The following is a 20,454-nucleotide window of genomic DNA, read 5'->3' as shown; positions in this document are numbered from 1 at the left end:
GTGGCTCTTAGTTGGATCTCCAAACATGGACAACTCACTCCAAAACAGTCTAGTTCGTTTTTGGATGAACTGTCTTTGTAATAACTCTGTGTCTGTATTTTAGACACTGTAGACAGAAAAAAGGTCCTAAAGTCAAGTTTCTCTTAGTCTCTTTAAATCATGACATTTCTCCCCTTCATTGTCCCGCTTTCCTCGCCAAAAGGAAGTGCCTGAGCTTCTTCGCCCCGACGTCTCCCACCTTACCTCTCACACTGTTTCTCTCACTCCATCACCATTTCCATCCACTTTTAAAGCCTCCCCCTTGCCTTCTCTGTCCGCCTTTCACCTTGTATTAATCCAAAGCCTGTCCTCCTCTTTTCCACCTTCTCCGACCGCCTTCTCTCTAAGTCTTTGCTTGCTCCCCCTGGTCTGGTTCATTTTCTCTCACAATATGCCCGTCCTTTCTCTTCCCCGCTTTTCATCCAGTCCTCTTCCCTGTCCTCTCTCGCCCTCCCTTTGAGGATATAAAACTTACTGTCTGTTGCAAAAAAAAAAAAAAATGCAGTGTTGGTTTCCCGCTGAGGTAAAAAAAAAAAAGAGCAGGTTGCTTCCTAACCAGAAAACTTACTCAAAACACAGAAAACCCTCAAAGCCTGCCAGATACATTAGAAGCCGCAGCGGGTAGCTAGAAGTCAATTCATCATTATGTTTTATTTGCTTATGGTGCACGCTTCAGAGAAAATATTAAATTTTGAGTAAAAGCAGGGGAGAATGTGGCATCGCAGTAAATATAATGGAGATACTTGGACAAATATATTAAAAACAGATGTTGCAGGAATAGTCAACAAAGTCACATGAAAGCGAGCGCTGAGTTAGGGAGAATACAAAGTGTGCATGTGCATGTTTAACAACATCTTCCTTTCTCTGTCTGCCTTTCAGATGGAGTTTGACGAGAAAGAACTCCGCAAGGAAATCAGCTACGCTATCAAGAACATTCATGGCATCAGGCACGTCCGCCTTCCAGCTCACCCTCCACCCTTCCCTCTCTTCTTTCTCTGCTTCATCTCCCTCCATCTCTTTGTCTCAGTCACATCTAACCTGCAACTACCCTCCTTGCTAATCCAAGACAGCAGTAACACAAATTGAGGGCTCTGCTGCACACTAAGGTTATACAATATACTTCAGCACAGGGTCGTTTGGGAACAGACACAGCTGGTGACTGCTGGGTACCCTCATTTTTTATGTGGTTGCACATTCATGCTGATAAAAGGGCTTTTCATCTCTGTACCTTATTTCTGGGATGTTCTTGTCCCCTCTTCCTGATGATGTGCATGTTTACTGTCTATTTTATTTCACCCCAAAAATTCGGCTAAGCTTTGATTTAGAGTTTTGTTTGTCAAAATCAAACAACGGTATATGGCAAAACTTGTGGGTTTGTATATATATATTTATATTTATAAAACATAAATGAGCTGTGCAAAGAAATCATATTTAATATATTTCCATTAGTGCCAAAATATTTAGGATTTCTATCCCTTCTGGTTTCTACTTCATGTCTTCAGACGGATAGTTCGTTCATGTATGTGTCTTTAAAATACCAGATAGATGTTTACCAGGATGTAAAAGCGAGTTGCTCTTCACATTTTGGTGTAATAAAATCATGCTTTTGGTTTTAGTATGTTTTAAAATAACGAGAGCTGAGCACAACAATTATGTGCAACAAACAGACTTATTTAAAAAAAAGAGTAAGATAATATGTAGACTAAACAGGACATTACAAAAAATCAAGATAGAGCAAAATAAGAAACAAAACAAATAGTAAAAACTGAAATTGTAAAACCAAAATGTAAATTTAGTTTTAGTTAAAATAAATGTCTGACCCCCAAAGTTGCTCTGATTCTCCGTTTAGTTATTTGAGAAACAAAAGTGTGAATGATTGTTTTGATTAGATTTGTTTAAATGTGGATTACTGCACATACACTGCTTAACAGTTTTATTAAACCACCACTAACTTTAAGGTTAATTCCACAGCAGCCCTAAATAACAGTACTGGTTATTGCTAAAATCATTTTTATGTTCCTACATTAGTTAATCCACCAATATAAACAACCTCTTTATTTGAAATTATATAGTAAAATTATTGTTGTTATCCCTGAATTTTCAAATTGACTGTTTTATTATAAAAAGCTGAAAAAATAGTAAAGAAAATTATTATTTTTATCAAGATGACAAGTTACAGGTCTTTTAGTTAAATTGTTTTTAGTTTGAAACTATTTTTTAAAAAGTCTTTGCTTTTATGACAGGTGCTCTGTTACATTTGTTAAGCCCTGTATGTAAAATACTTGCTGTGATGCTTGATTATAAAAGGTAGGTATATGACGAATGTGAGTAACACGACGGCCTCTTTGCTCTAAAATATAACAATAACTGAATATTTGCTGTGTAGGATCACATCCCGGTTCCTTGCCTTTTCCTGCTTTTGCTGAATTTTTGCTTGTTTCTGTTTAAAACTCAGAAGTGGAGGGTAAATCTTTATAATTAACACTCTCCTCTCTACCCAACCCTCTTTATTCCTTCTCTTTTCTTTCTTTCCACCAACTCCTCCTCCTCCTCTCGTCTTTCGGCCCTGTGGCTGCTTCTCTCTGTGTCGGGCAGAACTGGCCTCTTCACCCCGGACATGGCCTTTGAGACCATTGTGAAAAGGCAGATTGGGAAGATTAAAGAGCCTTGCACCAAATGTGTGGACATGGTCATTTCTGAGCTAGTCAATACAGTTAGGCAGTGTACCAAGAAGGTAAAAAAATAAAAGCTAGCACTTTTTTCCTTGCTTTCCACCTCTTCAGTCCCTCTGCTGTTCGCTCCCTTTCACTCTAACCACCTGACTCCCTCCAGCCCTCGCTGCTGTTGGACAGCGAGGGGACGCCTGGAGCGGCAGGGTGGGCTGCTGTACGCCTGCCTGCCCTACCTTACTGTAGTACCGTGGAGGGTTTGGCTGGACAGGCTGGCTGTGGTAGATGATTGTGCTGAAGAAACAGAGTGGGGGCGCTGAGCGATCATCAGAATACGTCTGCCTTAGAAAGCTATCAGAGCATTCAGTGATGCTCGAAGTAAACTGATGGGTAACATCACGAGGGCAACACCCTTTCCACCTTTTCTAGTGCAAACTAGACAAACACATACACATAAAATCCTGTCTTTCATTTCGAATACCTGGCAAGCGTATTGGATGACCTCAGTATCCGAACTTTCTCGTGTGTGAGATTGCAGCCGTGCACCTGCAGCTGACGGGAGCCATGACAATTACTGCTTAACTTCACGCCTCAGGGGCTGCACTCTGAGCGTAAGATGAGAGAAAGCGGGGCCAAAGAAAAGAGCAGCAATCTTTATCCACGCGGATCGGCTGTAACCACACAAGTTCAAGAGTGCGACAATGCTGGGATGATAAATATCATGATCGGACTCCCTCTGGAAGTCAGAGGAGAGCTGGGTGGAGAGGGGTTCGACACCAGGGGAGATCAGGCTGTTTTGGCTGGAGGTTGGGGTGCACAGCTGCAGTCTCGTGGTGTGTTGCTTGGAGTTTTTGGCTGGCAGAGTCACGCAGGCTGGGAGCTCTTTCTATTTCTTTCAGTCTCCTCCTCATCTTCTTTGCTCATAGAGAGAGGCTCCAGCACTGTCCTGTTTTAGAATGGCTTTAGGGGGAAACCAAATGTCTCACTTGCACTTTCTTCCTTCTGTGCTGTTTATCCTTCCCCCCCGCCCATCCACACACCCTCCCCCCTCTTGTCTTTGTCATCTTCAATCTGTTCTCCTGCTTCATCTCCAATTTTCACCTGCCTCATCTGTTTACTGCCCCTCTCCCTCACCATCTGTTCTCACGGCTTTCTTTTAAATTGGTCTCATCTTTTTACTGTATTTCCTTTCTACCTCCACTTACAACTCTTCATTCGATGCTTTTAATTTTCCTCTTTCCCCACCTATTTCTTCCATTTTTGTTTCTTTCCTGCTCCTTTCTCTCTCTCGTACTGCCTACCTATCTCTACAGGACGGGGCTATTCACCCCCGACCTGGCTTTTGAAGCCATAGTGAAAAAGCAGATCCAAAAGCTGAAGGAGCCCACACTGAAGTGTATAGATATGGTAGTGAGTGAACTCACCTTCACCATACAGAAGTGTAGCCAAAAGGTAAAATGTTAAAGAGAACAAAGCCACTTTCGCTATCTCTGTTAATCTTACAGGTAAGGGTAGACTGATAGCTGGAGATTTTTTTTTTTACCCATACTTTATATAAAGAGATATATGAGAGACAAACAGTATTTGTATCCCAAAAACACCTTATATATTATATTTATTGGTTATAAGGAAGAAAAGATTTGTTTTAATGCAAAGACTGGCTAATATTTCAAAAATAGTGCCAATGCTAAATTTTATACATGTTAAATAATGTTATATGAAGACTGTGCATAAAAAGCTATGTTGCTGTGCTAAAGTCTTATATCTTTATATTGGACAAAGGTGCAGCGATTTATTGAAACATGTACAAACGTATGTGTCAATGCAGAGCTCGTACAATACTAATGACGTCAAAAGGCTGCATAATTAAATGGTACCCCATGAGCCACATTGTGCTGCTCTGTAAAGGGAGTAGTGCACAAGTCTGATGACTCCAGAGACTCCACTGACTCCACTTCAATCAGCTGTGATAAACACAATCAACAATTACAACATCTTTGATTAAAAAAGCATTTTTTAAATTAAAAAAAGACACAAAACCCCCCAAATTAGGACATTTTTAAGTGACATAAAATGTTGAGCAGTATATGTAAACTGACCCACAATAAATAAAGAATGAATGAATTAATGTAAGTTTTGTTCACATTTAATTTGAAACACTCTAAATTTTAATCAGCAATTATCAGTCTATCCTTGCTCCTTATGTAACCACGTAACCTTTATTTTAACTAAACTAACGTTATCATTTATGTTTTGTCGGTTATAACCGGCCTTATATTGACAACCAAGCACACCGCATGTTAGACAACTTTTTGTTTTTTTTCCACAGTGTATTTCATGATGTCTAAAAACCATTTGATTTAACCGGATTAAAATCACACTTTTTCTGTCCCTGTCAGTGTGGTTTAATATACCGGAGTGACTGGTTGTGTACTTTCACTCATTGACTAACTGACGTGATTCGAGCGTCTCTTTATTTCTTCTTTCATTTCTCTTTCGTCCTCTCCACCCCGTCGTCCTGCACAAACCTTTGAATGGCTGCTTCCTCGCTAAGCGACTGACCAGCACAGAGTAGCAGTGCCACCTCCTTTGGATTTCTCTTCACTGTCACACTTTTGCAGTTATTTCACTGTATCAAAAAGATACTGTAATATAATACCCAGTGTTTGGGAAAATCCACAAAGGGGGTCAGTTTGAAGTCTTCCCACACCTCCCCGTCTCCCACCCTCCACCCTTTCCCTGCTTCTTTGCATTGCATGCCAGCCTGAATCAAAGTGAGTGCCTCTGCCTGAAGCCTTTTTCTCAACACTTCTCTTCTCTCCACTGTTCTTTTTTCAGTGTCAGTTTTGTAGTCACTGACCGCAGCAGCAGATTTTGACAGATCGTGTCTGTCGTCAAGTTGCGTTGCATCTTTCTACCTGCAGAAATTATCTGCCACTGAGCTGCTTCCATATGGCGCACGTAACTTTTCGCTATTTGGTACAAAAAACATGAAATGCTTCTCGTCAAAACAGTCTCCATCCGTAACGGCACAGTGATGACGTTGTTAGTAGTGTGTTTCTTCTAAATAAAATCAACATTCCCAAAATATCACAGATATGCTTCAGATATGCACCCTCGGTCCTCTAAAACTTTAGATATGCAGTGTATGCTGTGTGATGTTGAAAAGCCTCATTATTATTGGCAGTAGGACCTGAAAAAGTCACTTATTTAATTCAAATACTGGCAAAAATTATTTAAAGTGTTTTATTCTTTATCGGTGTCATCTGCTCTGTCAGTGGATCAGACCTGGAAGGCGCTAAATGAGCTCCCAAACAACGAAAGAGGCCAATCGGTACCTACTCACTAACCCTCCAAAGATGCACTGTAACTTGCACGAAAGCCTTTCTTTCTCGTGCTGCGATTATTTGATTTTTTTTTTTTGCTTTTCTCTCTTGCCTCACACTTCTCCAAATGTGTTTGTGTCACATTGGAGACCCACCAGCGTCTGCGTTCGTGGGTTTTGCAATGAGCTCATGGAAAAAGACCCACAGTGTGCTGGGAAAAAGAAAGCTTTTTCTGCCAGGAACATTGTTTATTCTGTGTTTGTGGTGAAAAAGAAGAAAAATCACAGACTTTGCTCTATTCTCTTGCATTTGTTACACGGTGGGAACGAATACACATTTGGCACGTATTATTTAATCTAACACAAGTCAACACCCACTCAGGGTGAGCAGTGACTAGAGCTGAGTCTGCGATAAACCCAGACCCCCTCAAACATACCGTGTTTAATTGTGTTTCTGTAACGTATTTTGTTGTGTTGTGGAACTGTGTGCTGTGGTTCTGTGAGATCTTTTTTTTTTTTTTTTATTTGTTTACTGAATCTTGTACATTGACGTGTGACAGTGTGTGCATGTGTTGGGATCTGTGTTTGTTTTTTGGGCTACTTACCTACCGTTTTCTGTGCTCACAGCTGGCTCAGTACCCCATGCTGAGAGAGGAGATGGAGAGAATTGTCACTCAGCACATCAGAGACAGAGAAAGCCGTACTAAAGGACAGGTAAAGCAGACAAACAAGTGTGTACAGTGTAAAGTGTGTGGGGGGGTTGTGATGGTGTGGAATGGGGTACGTTTGTGTGAAACACTGATATGGACAAATTGTTTTGCCATGTTTTAAATCATTGTGCATCCTGGTGTGTGCTGGAATTTGTCATTGTTCTATATAATAACTGCGTCATGATGTCTTAGGAAGGAAAGTGCTTTGTTGTCTCTTAAAGTTGTGATATTTTGCTTTCATGAAGGCGGGCTGTGAGATCTTTTTACTGGTCTGTTTCCAACTAGTGGTCCATTATCTCAAAATTTCCATGTCTGCAAACCATTTTCAGTTACAAGCTGCTCCTATTTAGTGCTTTAATCTTATTTCATATTCATTTTTTTATGGAGAATATAATAATTTGTAATGTAGAAAGTATTTCTGCAAAGAAGCAGGGGCTTTTAACAGTTTGTTCTTACTCACTTCCCTGCTGAAATAGGTTTTCTTAAAGTATATTAATTTTACTTATTGACCAATCACAGTGCTTAAGACTACAAGTCACATTTAACCATGAATTCATACAGCGCTTTATTCTAAACACTTCAAGCACTTTACCTAAGTCACATACACCCAATATACACCCACCAGCCACTTTATTAGTTACACCTTGCTCGTACTGTTCTAGACCCAGTTTTACATCAGAACTGCCTTTATTGTGTGTAGCAGAGATTTACTAACATGCTGGAAACACTCTTCTGAGATTTTGGTCCATTTTGATATGATAGTATTACACAGATGCTGCAGGTTTGTCAGCTGCATATCCATAATCCCTGCTCTGTGCTCTGTGGTCATAAAGGGATTGACGTAGTCACCAACAGTGCTCATAGTTTCTATGATGTATATATAATGATCAGTGGCAGCCGATGCGGTCTACTGCTGAAGCCCATCTGCTTCAAGGTTTGATATGTTGTGCATTAAGAGATGCTCTTCTGCACACCTCGGTTGCTTTTCTATCAGCTTGAAGCAGTTTGACCATGATCCTCTGACCTCGAGAACCAGCAAGGCATTTTTAGCCAAAGAATTGCTGCTCATTTTCTCTTTTTTGAACCATTCTCCATAAAAGCCTAGAGATGGTTGTGTGGGAAAATCCCAGCAGATCAGCAGTTTTCGAAATACTGAGACTGGCCCATCTGGCAACAACCATGCCAGATTCAGAATAACTTCAATCACCTTTCTTTCTTATTCTGATGCTCATTTTGAACGTGAATAGGTCTTGACCATGACTAAATTAAATGAAAGGGTGTACCTAATGCAGTGGCTTTTGAGTGAGTTGACCTAACATGTATGTCTTTAGGCAGAAGCCAGAGCACTCTAATGAAGCCCATGTAGGAACAGGAAGAACATGGAAAGTTCCCAGCTGGGTTTTGAATCAGGAACTTCATGCTGTGAGGTGACAGTGTAACCTCTGTGCTGCCTCGTTCCCCTAAAATTTTCACTGAATGCTATGACCTTTCCAAACATTTCCGTGTAAATGCACACACACGCACGCACAGACGCACGCACGCACGCACGCACGCACGCACGCACGCACGCACGCACACACACACACACACACACACACACACACACACACACACACACACACTGTTACAAGAAAGAAGTTTAAAAAAAGCAAACTCCAAGAAACCAGTTTTGTGATGTTGCATTGCTCTGTGTGTATAGTGATAGTAAAGATTATTCAGATTCAATGAAACATTGAAAGTACCTCAGATTTAATTCATTGAGTACGGCTGAATTACAAAATGAAAGCTGGGGACCAGGGCTCCAAAATATGATATATAAGTATAAAACTGACTGTTTTACTCTCTCTGTTCAGGTGTTGCTGTTGATAGACATTGAGCTGTCCTATATGAACACTAACCATGAGGACTTCATCGGATTTGCCAAGTAAGTTTAGAAATCTGCTGCCGCTACAGTGGAAAGTCTTTACTACTTAAGGTCAAAGTACAGTATCGCATGTCTTGTTGTGCAGTGCCCAGCAGAGGATCAACCAGATGAGCAAGAAGAAAGCAGCCGGCAATCAGGTACTCCGATCACTAACAGGCAGACACGCTGTCTGTATTCTTGCTTAATAGTGCAGAGCTGTGCTGTTCACTCCAGGCCTCTTTCAGCTGCTGTAACATGATGACTCCACTCCTCCAAATATGTTTTGTCTGTTGGCAAGCAACGTGCCAGCTGAACTTTATGAAGTTTTACCCTAAGGCTTAGTTCTGTTAGCACTCAGCTCTTGTGTTTTCGCTCATGGTAAATGTTGCACAGCTATACGGTCTATGGTTACAGTGGGCAACAGCCCATTGGTTATACAATGCCACAACCCTGTGCTGCTCTTGTACACGTTACACAATAATGGACAACACTTGTGTGGTCACGAAACAGCTTGTCCTTTTGGTGAAAAACCATGATAGCTCCTGCGGTTTAAAGCTTTAAAGACAACAACAGTTATTATCTTTCCACCCAATAGAAAGCCTTCTAATTAAAAAAAACAACACAGTACAGTAACTGAATATTTAAGTGTAATGGCTACATATTTATGGTTCAGTAACAGCTTTTGCATGACGTTGCTTTTTTAAAGTGTTTTGAAGCGCTTCCTGTGCATTCTTCTTCTACTTTTAGCATATTTTTTATTTTACTCTCTTTTTCTTCTTCTTCTTCTCAGCTCTATATGTTTTAGTATCTGTCATTTTGTTGCCTTGAGTTTCCTCTGAGTGTTTTCTTCTTTGCTCTCTCTTTCATCCCTTCCTCCTTCTCTCTGTGGCTTTTACACTTCAGGATGAAATCATGGTGAGTAGTGTGGGGGGTGTGATTCTGTGCATGTCTGCAGGTGAGCATTTGTATGTATGAGCTCATATCCATACACGTTACATATATCAGGATTTATGTGTTTATAAATGTTTAAACTTGTATGTCTTTTATGTATTTTAGGCTGTAATTAATAGTGGATACATGAGTGTGTGTGTGTGTGTGTGTGTGTGTGTGTGTGTGTGTGTGTGTGTGTGTGTGTGTGTGTGTGTGTGTGTGTGTGTGTGTATGAAATAACATTCAGAGTAAGTGCTAGTAGATTAGCAGGTGGCTGTAGTTAGAGATGCTTGGCTGCTTCCCTGTCCTCCTTTTTTCAGCTATGTCATCCCCACAGAAACACAATTACATTTCAGGGTTTTAAATATGCCATAAAAAGCTTTTGTGCACATAAAAAGAAGTGTGATTCTCTGTTATATAATGTTATTTTGTGTGTGTGTGTGTGTGAATCCCACATGCATCTTTCAGAAAGGCCCAGTTTGGAGATGTTCAGTGTGGCTTTGGCTCTGCAGTTGATTTGCTTTGGCAGTAAATAGATGCCCCCCAGCAGTAGCTTGAACTACATGAAGAGGGAGTCACACGTCTAAAGAAGCAATAAAGACAAAAGACAGAAAAGAAGAGAGTCTGAAAAAATTCTGATAAATATTTTCCCTCGAAATATTGATCAAAGGGGTCTTAGCGTTCCTCTGCCTCTTCTAAATTCAAAGTAACACAGAAGGCCAGAGGACATGAATACCTGCAGACATATGGCATCCCTGTAGTTGTCACTGCAACCACCCAGAGAAGGGTCAAAGGTTAGGGGCACATTGTAAGCAAAGTGGTGAACTTAACATCCTGTTTATAGATGGATATCATTGGCCCTTAAAGACCCCGAAGCTTCTGCTCTTCTCATTCACTGCTGGTCTGACCTCCATGCAGGGAAATTTAGGAGAACATGAAAGTACAAACTCCACATTAAAAATGTTTCTGAAAACACCGCCGTGTCTTAGATAATCTTTCAAATATTAAAAATCCTTTACAGGCCACTAAGTTATGCTTAAAGCTAACCACACCTTATGAAAGATCCTAATCTAAATGTTCAGGAATTATAAACTTTTTATAGAGATTAATTATTAATTATTTAAAGATTTTCGATAAATGTAGAGCAAGTCCCTCATGTAAAACTTGTTCCAACGTGGGCCTTAAAACACGTCTCATTAGACCTCCTTTTATAAGGCAAAACAGTGACAAGACCTAAAGGCGTTGACTCTAAAAGAACAGGCTGATAGCCAGATTATAGATTACTAGAATATTTGTCTTTGCTAAAAAAAATTCCCAAAATGCTGACTCTAAGTAATCTGATTACATGTAAATTTTCCAATGTAATTTTGTTACATAAGTACAGTGTAAACTGTTACATTTAATTGACTCTGGACAAATTAATTTTATGTGATTGGCGGACATTCAGTTTACACCAAGTATGTTTTCCTTTGTTTATTATATATATTATATATTTTTCAGTTGCATTTTACCCCAAATTACTACTTTATATTTATGAGGGCAAAGAATTATGTCTTTAAGTGTGTGCTGTGGACCCGTATTGTTGTCCAGAAACCATCAGAAGAACATAAGTGAGTTGAATTGTTCGATAGTGATCCAAAAGACACAAATTAATGGACTTCATAAATCCATCTAGCCTTTTTTTAAGGGTTTACATTGTCAGTAGGTAATTGCCAGGCTTTAAATTATTTTATTCTGCTTTAAACTACTTTAAAGGGAAACAACTGAATTGAATGTATGTTATTTAAATGCTCTTGCTCAGATAATTAATCGGCTGCTTCCATTTGCAAAGCTCATACCTACAGTGTAGCATAAAACAGGATCGCCTGCATTTCACTGCATGATCTTCAAAAGGTGACACGGGCCACTGCAGCCTCCTTATCTGCCTCGTCCCTCACCCTGCTTGCTGTCCCCTTGCTGCCATCCCAGCAGCCGGCTGTAATGTGCTGGCAGTTGATCAGTCGTGTGTATTTGGCCTTTTACTAAATGCCCTATGCTGGCATAGCTTTGTAATATTCTCTCCACATTCTCATTCAGCCGGAGAGAGGAGTTAACGATCGGTTCAAGGTAAATAACCTGCACACCATCGTACTGTATGTGTGACTGTAAAGTGGAGGGAATGAAATACAAGAGAGCTGAGGAGAAAAAAGAGAGCGAGTGCGAGGAGTGTGTTGGTGGTTTAGCTGAGCGTTTTTGTTAGCTCATTCACTTCTGCTGTGTAGGTAGGCCTACATATGTGTGTGGTAAATGTCTGTAAATGTAAAGGTTGATGGACGTTAATGTTAACTTTGTGAAATGTGCAAATGCTGGTTGAGTTTCAGCTCATTTCCTTTCTGTGTGTCTGCTATATCCGTCTGTATCTCAGGTGATCAGGAAGGGCTGGCTGACCATTAATAACATCGGCATCATGAAGGGAGGCGCCAAGGAGTACTGGTTTGTCCTCACCGCCGAGAGTCTGTCCTGGTACAAGGATGATGAGGTGAGACAGAGTTCACGTAAAGTCGCTCGTGCACACGGAGTCACACAGTCAGGGTGTTTGTGTGTGTTTGCATGTTTCAGTATCTGCACACTCAAAGTCTTGGTTTAGAGTTCTGTTTGCGGTCTGAGCTGCAGACCTGATGACTGAATCATCTGCCCAAAGCATCAGCCAACTGCTTTGTAGTGTTTTCCAAAGAAAAATGCAGCGTAAGAGATTCATAAACGTATGCAACACTGCACTACAAGTACTTGTTACTGCATAGAAACAGAGCTTTGTTTTGAAAGGGAAACAAAGGGTTCTTTGCAGGATAATTGATTCAAAGTTAAACCCGACTGAAACTCAGTTTTGAAGGCTCAGGTCAATATTTGAAAATCTTATGATGATGATCTGAGACATGTTGTTTTTTTCCTTTGTGTGTGTTGACCATAATATATAAATAAAAAAACAGAAAAGGACTTAAAATGGGTCATTTAACGAGTTGAAAAATAAACTGGATAGTGCCCCCTGATGGATAAACAATATAATGTCCGTGCAGTGCAAATGACCACAGATCAACAGTCTTTTGATTCTTGTGTTCCAACTTATGTGCTGACACAGATTTTTCTGTGTTTAGCAAACGTCAGACTAGTCAGCCGCTCCGTTTTTTGGTGTACTTCAGTTTGACAGGACTTTGGAGTTTGGCGGTTTCATATAATTAGGAAAAAGCTTGTTTGGGAAAAACAAAACTTGACAAAATTGACATTTCCTCACAGTATAATTTGATTATAAAGCATGTAGTCTTGTGATCCAATTCCTACTGTATGACACTATGAAATTACATTTTACTGTGGCGGTTTTTCTGCATCTTTACCGCACAACCCGACAGAATTTTCCGGGGATCTGAGTGTTTATTCTCCGTGACCTGGTCCAACATTCAATCCGACTTATTCCACTGGCAGCTATGACTGCTGGTCAGTGTTATCTTCTGCACACTGATATGATTCGCCCTGACATGCCTTGTTACTGGACTTACTGGTCAAAGCGGTATCCCATGATGCTTTGCAGAACTATTAGGAGCTAGCCACAGTCTCGCTGTCTCCATGCCTTAGCCACAGCCTCTGTGCGCGCTGACATCAGGCTGTGTGTGTGTGTGTGTGTGTGTGTGTGTGTGTGTGTGTGTGTGTGTGTGTGTGTGTGTGTGTGTGTGTGTAGGACTGAGCAGACCTTTCTAAAAAGTCAGGACCCCACAGCATGTCAGACATTGAAGCTGGCACACATATGTGCATACCAGAGCCCTTGCATTGCCCTGTTCCTAATTACACACACACACACACACACACACACACACACACACACACACACACACACACACACACACACACACACAAGCTGCTTCTAATAAACCTACTTTATTTCAAAGAAGGGGCACAAAGTGAGAGGGGGACTGGATCGCAGGGGTGGAGGCAGGAGTGTCTCTCGTTAGCTGGTTAGCAGCAGGAGTAACAAGGACCATGTGAGGAGAGAAAGTGGGGAGAAAAGGTAGCACAGATGGGGGAGGCAAAGAGGTAGGAAGGGCTGGTTTGGTACATTACATCCTCCCTTCCTGCCTTTTCCCTCCTTCTTTCCCAGAGACGTCCTCAAAAGTTCATCCCAAAAAACAAAAGAAACAGTCTGTCATCCTTTCCTCGCCTCTTGCTTTCTGTCTCAGTCTTTCCTTGTCACAGTCTCCTATTTTTTTTACTCCTGTCTCCTCCCTCCATCTGTTACCTCTCTCTCATAATGTCTATTTATTTGAACATGGAGCTGTGAGGACGCATGGAGACCTAGAACCAACACCACGTGCTGACGTTACAGCTCAGCTCAGCCTGCTGCTGTAGCTGTAGCCTAAAAAAAGAGAGACTTTACATGATGTTTTATATCCGACATTTTACATAAGCCCCTCACACACTAGAGTACTCCTAAGGAATTATGCTGACCACCTGGGTGGAGACCTGCCAAAATACGATGCTTTGTTTAGTTTCAGGGGAAAAAATGCATCAGTGCATGCAGAAAACTTCACGTTTTTGCACACCCTTTTTCACGTATATGCGTTGAAACGTTATTTGCACCATCTTGCAAAATCAGCACACGACTGTTTTATTGGTGGTGCCGCTTGTCACGGGGAAAACCCTCGCCATGGTCTGGCAAACGCATACACACATGGACACACTCCACCTCCAGACACTAATAATAACTTTCGACCCAAGTAGTGGTGCCAGGATGTTTTGGTTAGTGTGTGCATGTGTGCACGCATGCATGTGTGTGTGCTCTTAGAAGCCTTCTGGTCTGTATTACCACAGGACATGCCAGTTCTTTGAATTAGGCTGCTCTAAAGCTTAAAGCTTCCCAAAGCAGAGTGAAAGTGAGGGGGATGAGCCAGAAATTGAGAAAAAAAATGGTTGTAAAGAAACATTGTGTATATGAATGTAAAACACTGGATTTTATAGACTTGTAACGCTTGTGATAGCCGTGCATTGGTAAAATCAAATCCATATTTTTACACAAGTATGTGACAACCGCAGTTTCACATTGACAATAGTACAAAGGCACAAATGGCTTGATTTCATTTGTTTTTTTTAGTGCCTGTATTAACTTTGGGTGCCCTTTTTCTTTTGTGTGTGTGTGTGTGTGTGTGTGTTCAGTCACTGCGCATGTGTGTGTCTGCCCGGGTTTCCCTGCTCGTGCTGTAAAGCTGCCAGAAAGCCAGACTCTCCTGGTGATCCCAGCTGTAAACATCCTGGGGGGAAACAGCAGCCCGCTGCTTTCAGCACACTCATAGTAACATGTCTGCTTTAATGGTGAGCGTGTGTGTGTGTGTGTGTGTGCATGCACATGGACTTTTGCTTTGTGCGTTACGGGTGTGTGTATGTGTGTATATATATATATATAAATGCATATACACTTGTGTGTTTGGTGGCAGGGCTGTAAATGGAAACAGGTTGGTTTTGTGGTGTTCATTCCTGAAGACGATGCTCTGTGATGAGGCACCGTGTGAACGTTTCTTTTGCTTTGGCGTGTTTGCGAGGGAGTGGGGATTCGAAACGGTGCACTGTGGGTTTGCTTTATCAAAGACAGGCAGGCCCGAAGGTAAACTGTGGTCCCAGAGAAGAAGTAGAAGCGAGGGGGGGCAAGTAGAGGGGGGTAGCTAAACTTGTAACTTTTCACATGACATCACCTACAAACACTAAAACCCACAATTTTCTGTCTTTTTTTGGCGGGAGAGCTATATAAAAAAGCAACAAAAAAAAGCCAACCCAAAAACAAAACGGTGAACAGACAATGATAGAGTGGCTGCTCTTTCAACATTTTTGTCTGGTGGCTTCCTGCCTCTCTGCACATTACATGGTCATTTGAGGTAAAGCGGCCGCAAGCTGATGCAGGGAAAGCAAGAGGCATAATTGTACATTTTCATTATGAGTGCAGTGTGACGCTGGAAGTTTACTGTGCGCTTTAGTTATCTTTTTGGTTGTTTTTTTTTTCCTGTGTGGCTGAACTTTTCTGGTTTCAGCTTTTGGTTGCATAGGAAAATAAACAACATGTTAAAAATGTCTCGCAACCATCACTTATATCTATATGCCTGTGGTGTTTATTTACTTTTGTGGAGCCCGTATATGTGTTATAAGTTGCTCAAGAAAAAAAGAAAAACAACATCATTGAAAACTTAAGCCTCTTTATTGTGACGATTTTTAAATATTTTTCACAAGCTGAGTCGCAGAGTGAGGTCTTGGTTACACAAACATCATATAGCTAAATAAGAGTACAACCTGATGGGTCTGCTTTCAAAATTTTAGGACTTCTCCATCACTCATACATCCATCCTGGGCGAGGGCTAGGCCTTCTGCGGTGGAGCCTTTGGGTGCTTTATTTAGGCTCGTGCCCGGGCTGGTCCAGATGGATGAGGGGTGGTGCAGCTGCGTGTTCCCACAGCCTGATGTGCTCGTGCCTGCTGAATGCCCTTTGGAGTGCTCTCACTTTTTTTTTTTTACCCCCCCATCCTGCTTTTTTTAGGCAGTCGTCCTGTGCTTCCCCGGCCAGCCTAACCAATGTGCAGACTACTGTACAACCACTACTTCCTGAACAGGTAGTCTGAACACTGGGCAGGCGGGCCGGGCGGCTGAAGGGTAGCGCTGTGGAGGACTCTTTACTCATGCGCTCAGAATCAGAATCAGATATATCACCACACACACTCTTAATCGTACTCACTGTGATTGCAGCCAGGCTCCGGGGCCTGGCTTATCTTCGCAGTCTGACTGCCGCAAAGGGCCGATCGGGGATGATTGAGTGAGCTGGGATGGAAGGGATGGAGGAGGAGGTGGTGGTGGTGGAGGAGGAGGAGGAGCGGGAGAGGTTAGACGGAGGTGATAGGCGCTGATTGGCAGATTCTGTGACATTCCTTCCTGTTTCCCGCTGTGAAAAGCAACATTCCTCACCGAGCTCTACGGGGGAAACACAAACACACAGAAAGTGTTTAATTAATGTTAAATATCAAATATAACACATTTAGAAGTAATAAATCTGTTATATGTAGCCAATGAACTTTAATTACTCATTGGCTAATTACATGATTTTCAATGTGAGAATTTTGGTCTTAAATATTAATGTAACAAAGTAACTAGTATTTCTTTGCAAGAATTCTGCATTAAGAAAAGATTAAAGGCAAAAAATAAAGCCCAGCACAGATGCCAAAACACAAAAATGGTCAACCTATTTAGCCCAAATTGGTGCAGCCTAAGCCCCATTTAGTTCCCTTAAACTTTCAGGCCAAACCGAACAAAAGTCATTAGAGTTTCAAGTAGTTATGGTTAAAAACAGCTGCAAGTGCAAGTGCTGTTAATCTCCCTGGAACAGATCTTATCAGATAATATTTGTGGTCAGCCGAAATCCTCCCAACCCAACACCTCCCTCTAAAACACCCGAGTATGCAACCTTTCGTCTCCTTAGACGTACGCCGAATGGAAAGAAAGAAAGAGGGCGATACCTGCGTCTTGGCGATCTCGTTTCACTTCTTTGCATCTTTCTGCGTTAGGTGATGCCTCTTCTTTCCCAAATCCTTGCTGAATTTGCCTGTTCTTTCATTCAGCGCTGCTGCCACACTGCTGAGGGAAACCTTGGCTGATTGGGGTTCAAATGCTCCTAGAGCAAAAAAGGAAAAAAAAGAAAAGAAAAAGACAAAGGGGGATCTCCGGTAGCAGGCAAGGTGGACTGGCTGGAGGTTCGACGTGGCAAGGGACTGGCCACCAAGTTCTCCCTTCGAGAGACAGAAGGAGAAAAGGAGTGAGAGAGAGAGAGAGGAGATATGGAGAGAGAAAGAGGAGGAGCTCGCCGGCCCCCTATTTTTCCTTTCTCCTCTCTTCTTTCTCTCTCCACTCCCTCTGTCTGGCTCACCCCTCCTTTTCCAGTCTCCCTCTTCTGGCTTGCAGGGAGAAAGTGGAAGGTCAGAGGTGAACAGGAAGTGAGACACATTCATTTGGCCTGTGTGTTGTAAAAGTTTGGAAAGGGAGCGAAGGACTGGCTGCAGAGGGAGGGAGCCTTTTAGTGGAAGCGTATGTGGACGCGTTTGCGATCTCACATGGAGGCATTTATGTGTTTCGCAAAGCATTTGCGTGTTCTCAATGCAGTGCATCCCTGCCTTTGATACATGTGAGCATACATATATAAATATATATATATTATGAGTATGAGTGATGGATTTGTGCATGTAGGAGTGAGCCTGGATGAGAGGAGAGGCTCCGTGGTCTTTGTAGAAAGGGGCAGGAATGTCGGCGTTTTCTTGGCAAGCGGGAGGAAGCCTTGTAATAACTCCAGATGTGCAGCCCTGTGGTCTCCATCTCTCTCTTGCTCCTTCTGTTTTTATTTCTAAAGCTGATTTCCTCTCCCTGTCCGACTCGAATAAAGAGCCCTTTATGCAACTCTGCAGCCTTCCCAGCACATACACACACACAGAGTGGTGGCAAGGGGGGTGGGTTGGTTGCTGCTTGGAAGGGTGACATACGACTGGTAAATCAGAACCAGGGCAAAAGACATTGTGCGTGCATGTGTGTGTGTGTGTGTGTGTGTGTGCAAAAGAGGAGGGAAAAGCCAGTGTTGAGACACAACCAGTCAAAAGTTCCTCCTTTACTTTCTAGGGCTTCACACGCACTCACAGTTAGGTTTGGTCCTTACTTCTAGCAGACAGGAGTAATTAGTGCTAGTGTTTCCAGGTGTGTGTGTGTGTAGTAGTACGTGTGCAGTGCAGTGGTGGCCAAGGCCGTGTGTTTGTTTTAGCTGCGGTTTCTGAGCTCCGACCTGAGCTCCAAATCAAAGCAGGCACGATCCCACGAGAGACGAGTCAGCAGTACGGCTTGGAGGGCTAAAAAAATGGGGAAGAACTTCAAAATGGGGGGTGAAACGATGCCCCGTGAACAAGGAGGTCCAACAAAAAAATGAAAAGAAAAAAAAAACCTAGCAAGCCAGAAAAAGAGAATTACAGAAACCAATCCTCATAGGACATAAAATGGATTAGTGTTGCAGTCGAGTTTAGGGTTTGGAGGATTGGAAAGAGTGAATTTTAATGGGTAGGTGGGGGAAATGCTGCGGTCGCGCTAACATTGTTTCCACTGTTTGGATGACCAGGCAGACAGCTTACTTTTCAGACTCTTAGTCAGGGAAGCCAGAAATGCTGAGAAAGTATGCACATACACACGCGTGATCTGCGCTCCCATGTTATTCCGTCTTGCCGTGAAATACAGCTGCTTAATACTGTCACAGAAAAACCTCAAGGTTCTGACTTTGTTTTTCCTGCCTGCGCTTTGACAACAGCTCTGCCAGTTCGTGGGCGAAACTGTGTCTTTCGTGCGTTGCGTGTGGGGAAGATAAGATTGCGGGTGTTGCTCTGTAAATTTATTTAAGAGAGCGCTCTGTACGAAATTGTGGAAGCAGCCTGTAAATCTGAACGGCTGAATGTGTTTTAATGTGCGTGTTTCTGTGAAATTTTGCAGCTCATTTTCTATCTAGAGACAAACAGCCATAATTCTTTGGGTAACAGAAAATGTGAACCGCATAATAGCTCGATTTTATTTCCTTTCTCTCATGTGATATCGTATCAGTGATACTTATCTGTTGAAAGGAGCATATTTAAAAAGACAGTGGCTTGAGGAAAGGGCTCAGGAAACACTGGGAGCCTCATCCGTCTCATCTATCCAGCTCAGGGTTGCTGGGAGGCTGGAGCCTGACCAAGCCGACAGTGGGTGAAGCCATGAAGACCCTTAACAGGCCACCAGTCCATCACAGGGCCAAAAAAACAGAGAGACGAACACATTTTAGAAGCGCCAGTTAACCAAACAAGCATTTCTTTGGACAGAGAGAACCCATGCAAAAAGGTCATTCATTACCAGCGCGAACCGCTTCATCACCGTGCCCCACTAAATAACTGAAATATTTGTGGGAAAGTGCTTTTTGGCGTTAGATGGGAAAATCTATACCACTTTTATACTGGTTTCATAAATGTGAATCTAACTCAAGAAGCACATAGATTTTCCAAAACAGCATTTAATATGTACAGAAGAAATTTTATCCATCCATCTATCCATCGTCTTAACTTATCAACCCTGTCCAAGCTGTCTTTGGTTGAAAGGCAGAGTACACCCTTCAGAGGTCACTACCACTCTGATTATAAAGCTGGGTTTTTTTATACATATGCAATAAAGTCTAAGTCACTCTTAAGTGCTATCCGTACCTCCTTAGACAGATTACAGATTTTGTGGAAGCAGAGATAGACAGCATGCCCCCTGAGCCTTATCTTAAATAGCGTCATCAGTTTTTATTTGATAAAATATCAGAGGCTGAGAGATAGAGGCACAAAACAAGAATGTAGTGACATGATTAAGGGGTGATAAATGTCTGTTTGAGATATTAATGGAAGTGAGCGCAGGATGATGTAGCAAGGAAAGTCAGAAAGGCTGTAAGAATGATAAAATCTGTCATGAATGGTAAAGAAGATTTGAGATTATAGAAATGAAGGGTGAGGGACACAGGCTGGTTTGTTCATATATTTAGTTTATGATATGATAATGCTGATGATGTTCCTTTTTTGGAAACTGACTTTTTTTCATGGAGCATAGTGTGAGAACAAAAATGACTACATGAAACAAAGTATACGGGTGACTCCAACCAAATCTGTGCACACAGTCATATGCTAGGATCCAAGTGACCACAACATAACTCACTAAGCGATAAATACATACATTTTAGGATGAGACTCAATTTGTTTGTTTAGAGTTAAATTAAAGTGAGCTTCAGGTTCAAGGTTTGGGTTGAGCTGTCAGTAGGTACAGGGTGAGGCGAAGTTTCTAGGCAATTAATAT

General features: G+C 41.9%; 1 protein-coding gene across 16 annotated transcripts in view; it reads left to right on the top strand.

The window, feature by feature from the left end:
• The window catches only part of dnm1a (dynamin 1a), a 51,330-nt gene that overhangs the window by 16,903 nt on the left and 13,973 nt on the right, over positions 1–20,454 (top strand). For 10 of the 16 annotated variants that reach the window (XR_010094315.2, XR_010094314.1, XM_063478463.1 and 7 more), the window contains exons 9-16: positions 919–986; positions 2,635–2,773; positions 6,661–6,747; positions 8,597–8,667; positions 8,753–8,804; positions 9,550–9,561; positions 11,653–11,682; positions 11,981–12,094. Coding sequence is in view for 14 of the 16 variants with exons in the window: in XM_063478463.1 (XP_063334533.1) it covers positions 919–986; positions 2,635–2,773; positions 6,661–6,747; positions 8,597–8,667; positions 8,753–8,804; positions 9,550–9,561; positions 11,653–11,682; positions 11,981–12,094 (573 nt within the window). In the remaining 2 variants the exon portion in view is untranslated. Of the gene's footprint in view, positions 1–918; positions 987–2,634; positions 2,774–4,021; positions 4,161–6,660; positions 6,748–8,596; positions 8,668–8,752; positions 8,805–9,549; positions 9,562–11,652; positions 11,683–11,980; positions 12,095–20,454 lie in introns of all 16 variants that reach the window. The other 6 variants (XM_063478477.1, XM_063478473.1, XM_063478475.1 and 3 more) reach the window with 3 other exon arrangements.

This window comes from Pelmatolapia mariae, linkage group LG7 (genome assembly GCF_036321145.2).
Source record: "Pelmatolapia mariae isolate MD_Pm_ZW linkage group LG7, Pm_UMD_F_2, whole genome shotgun sequence".
In the NCBI taxonomy this organism is placed as follows: Eukaryota; Metazoa; Chordata; class Actinopteri; order Cichliformes; family Cichlidae; genus Pelmatolapia; species Pelmatolapia mariae.
Note: the sequence above shows the minus strand (reverse complement) of the source record. Positions and strands in the feature narration are given on the sequence as shown.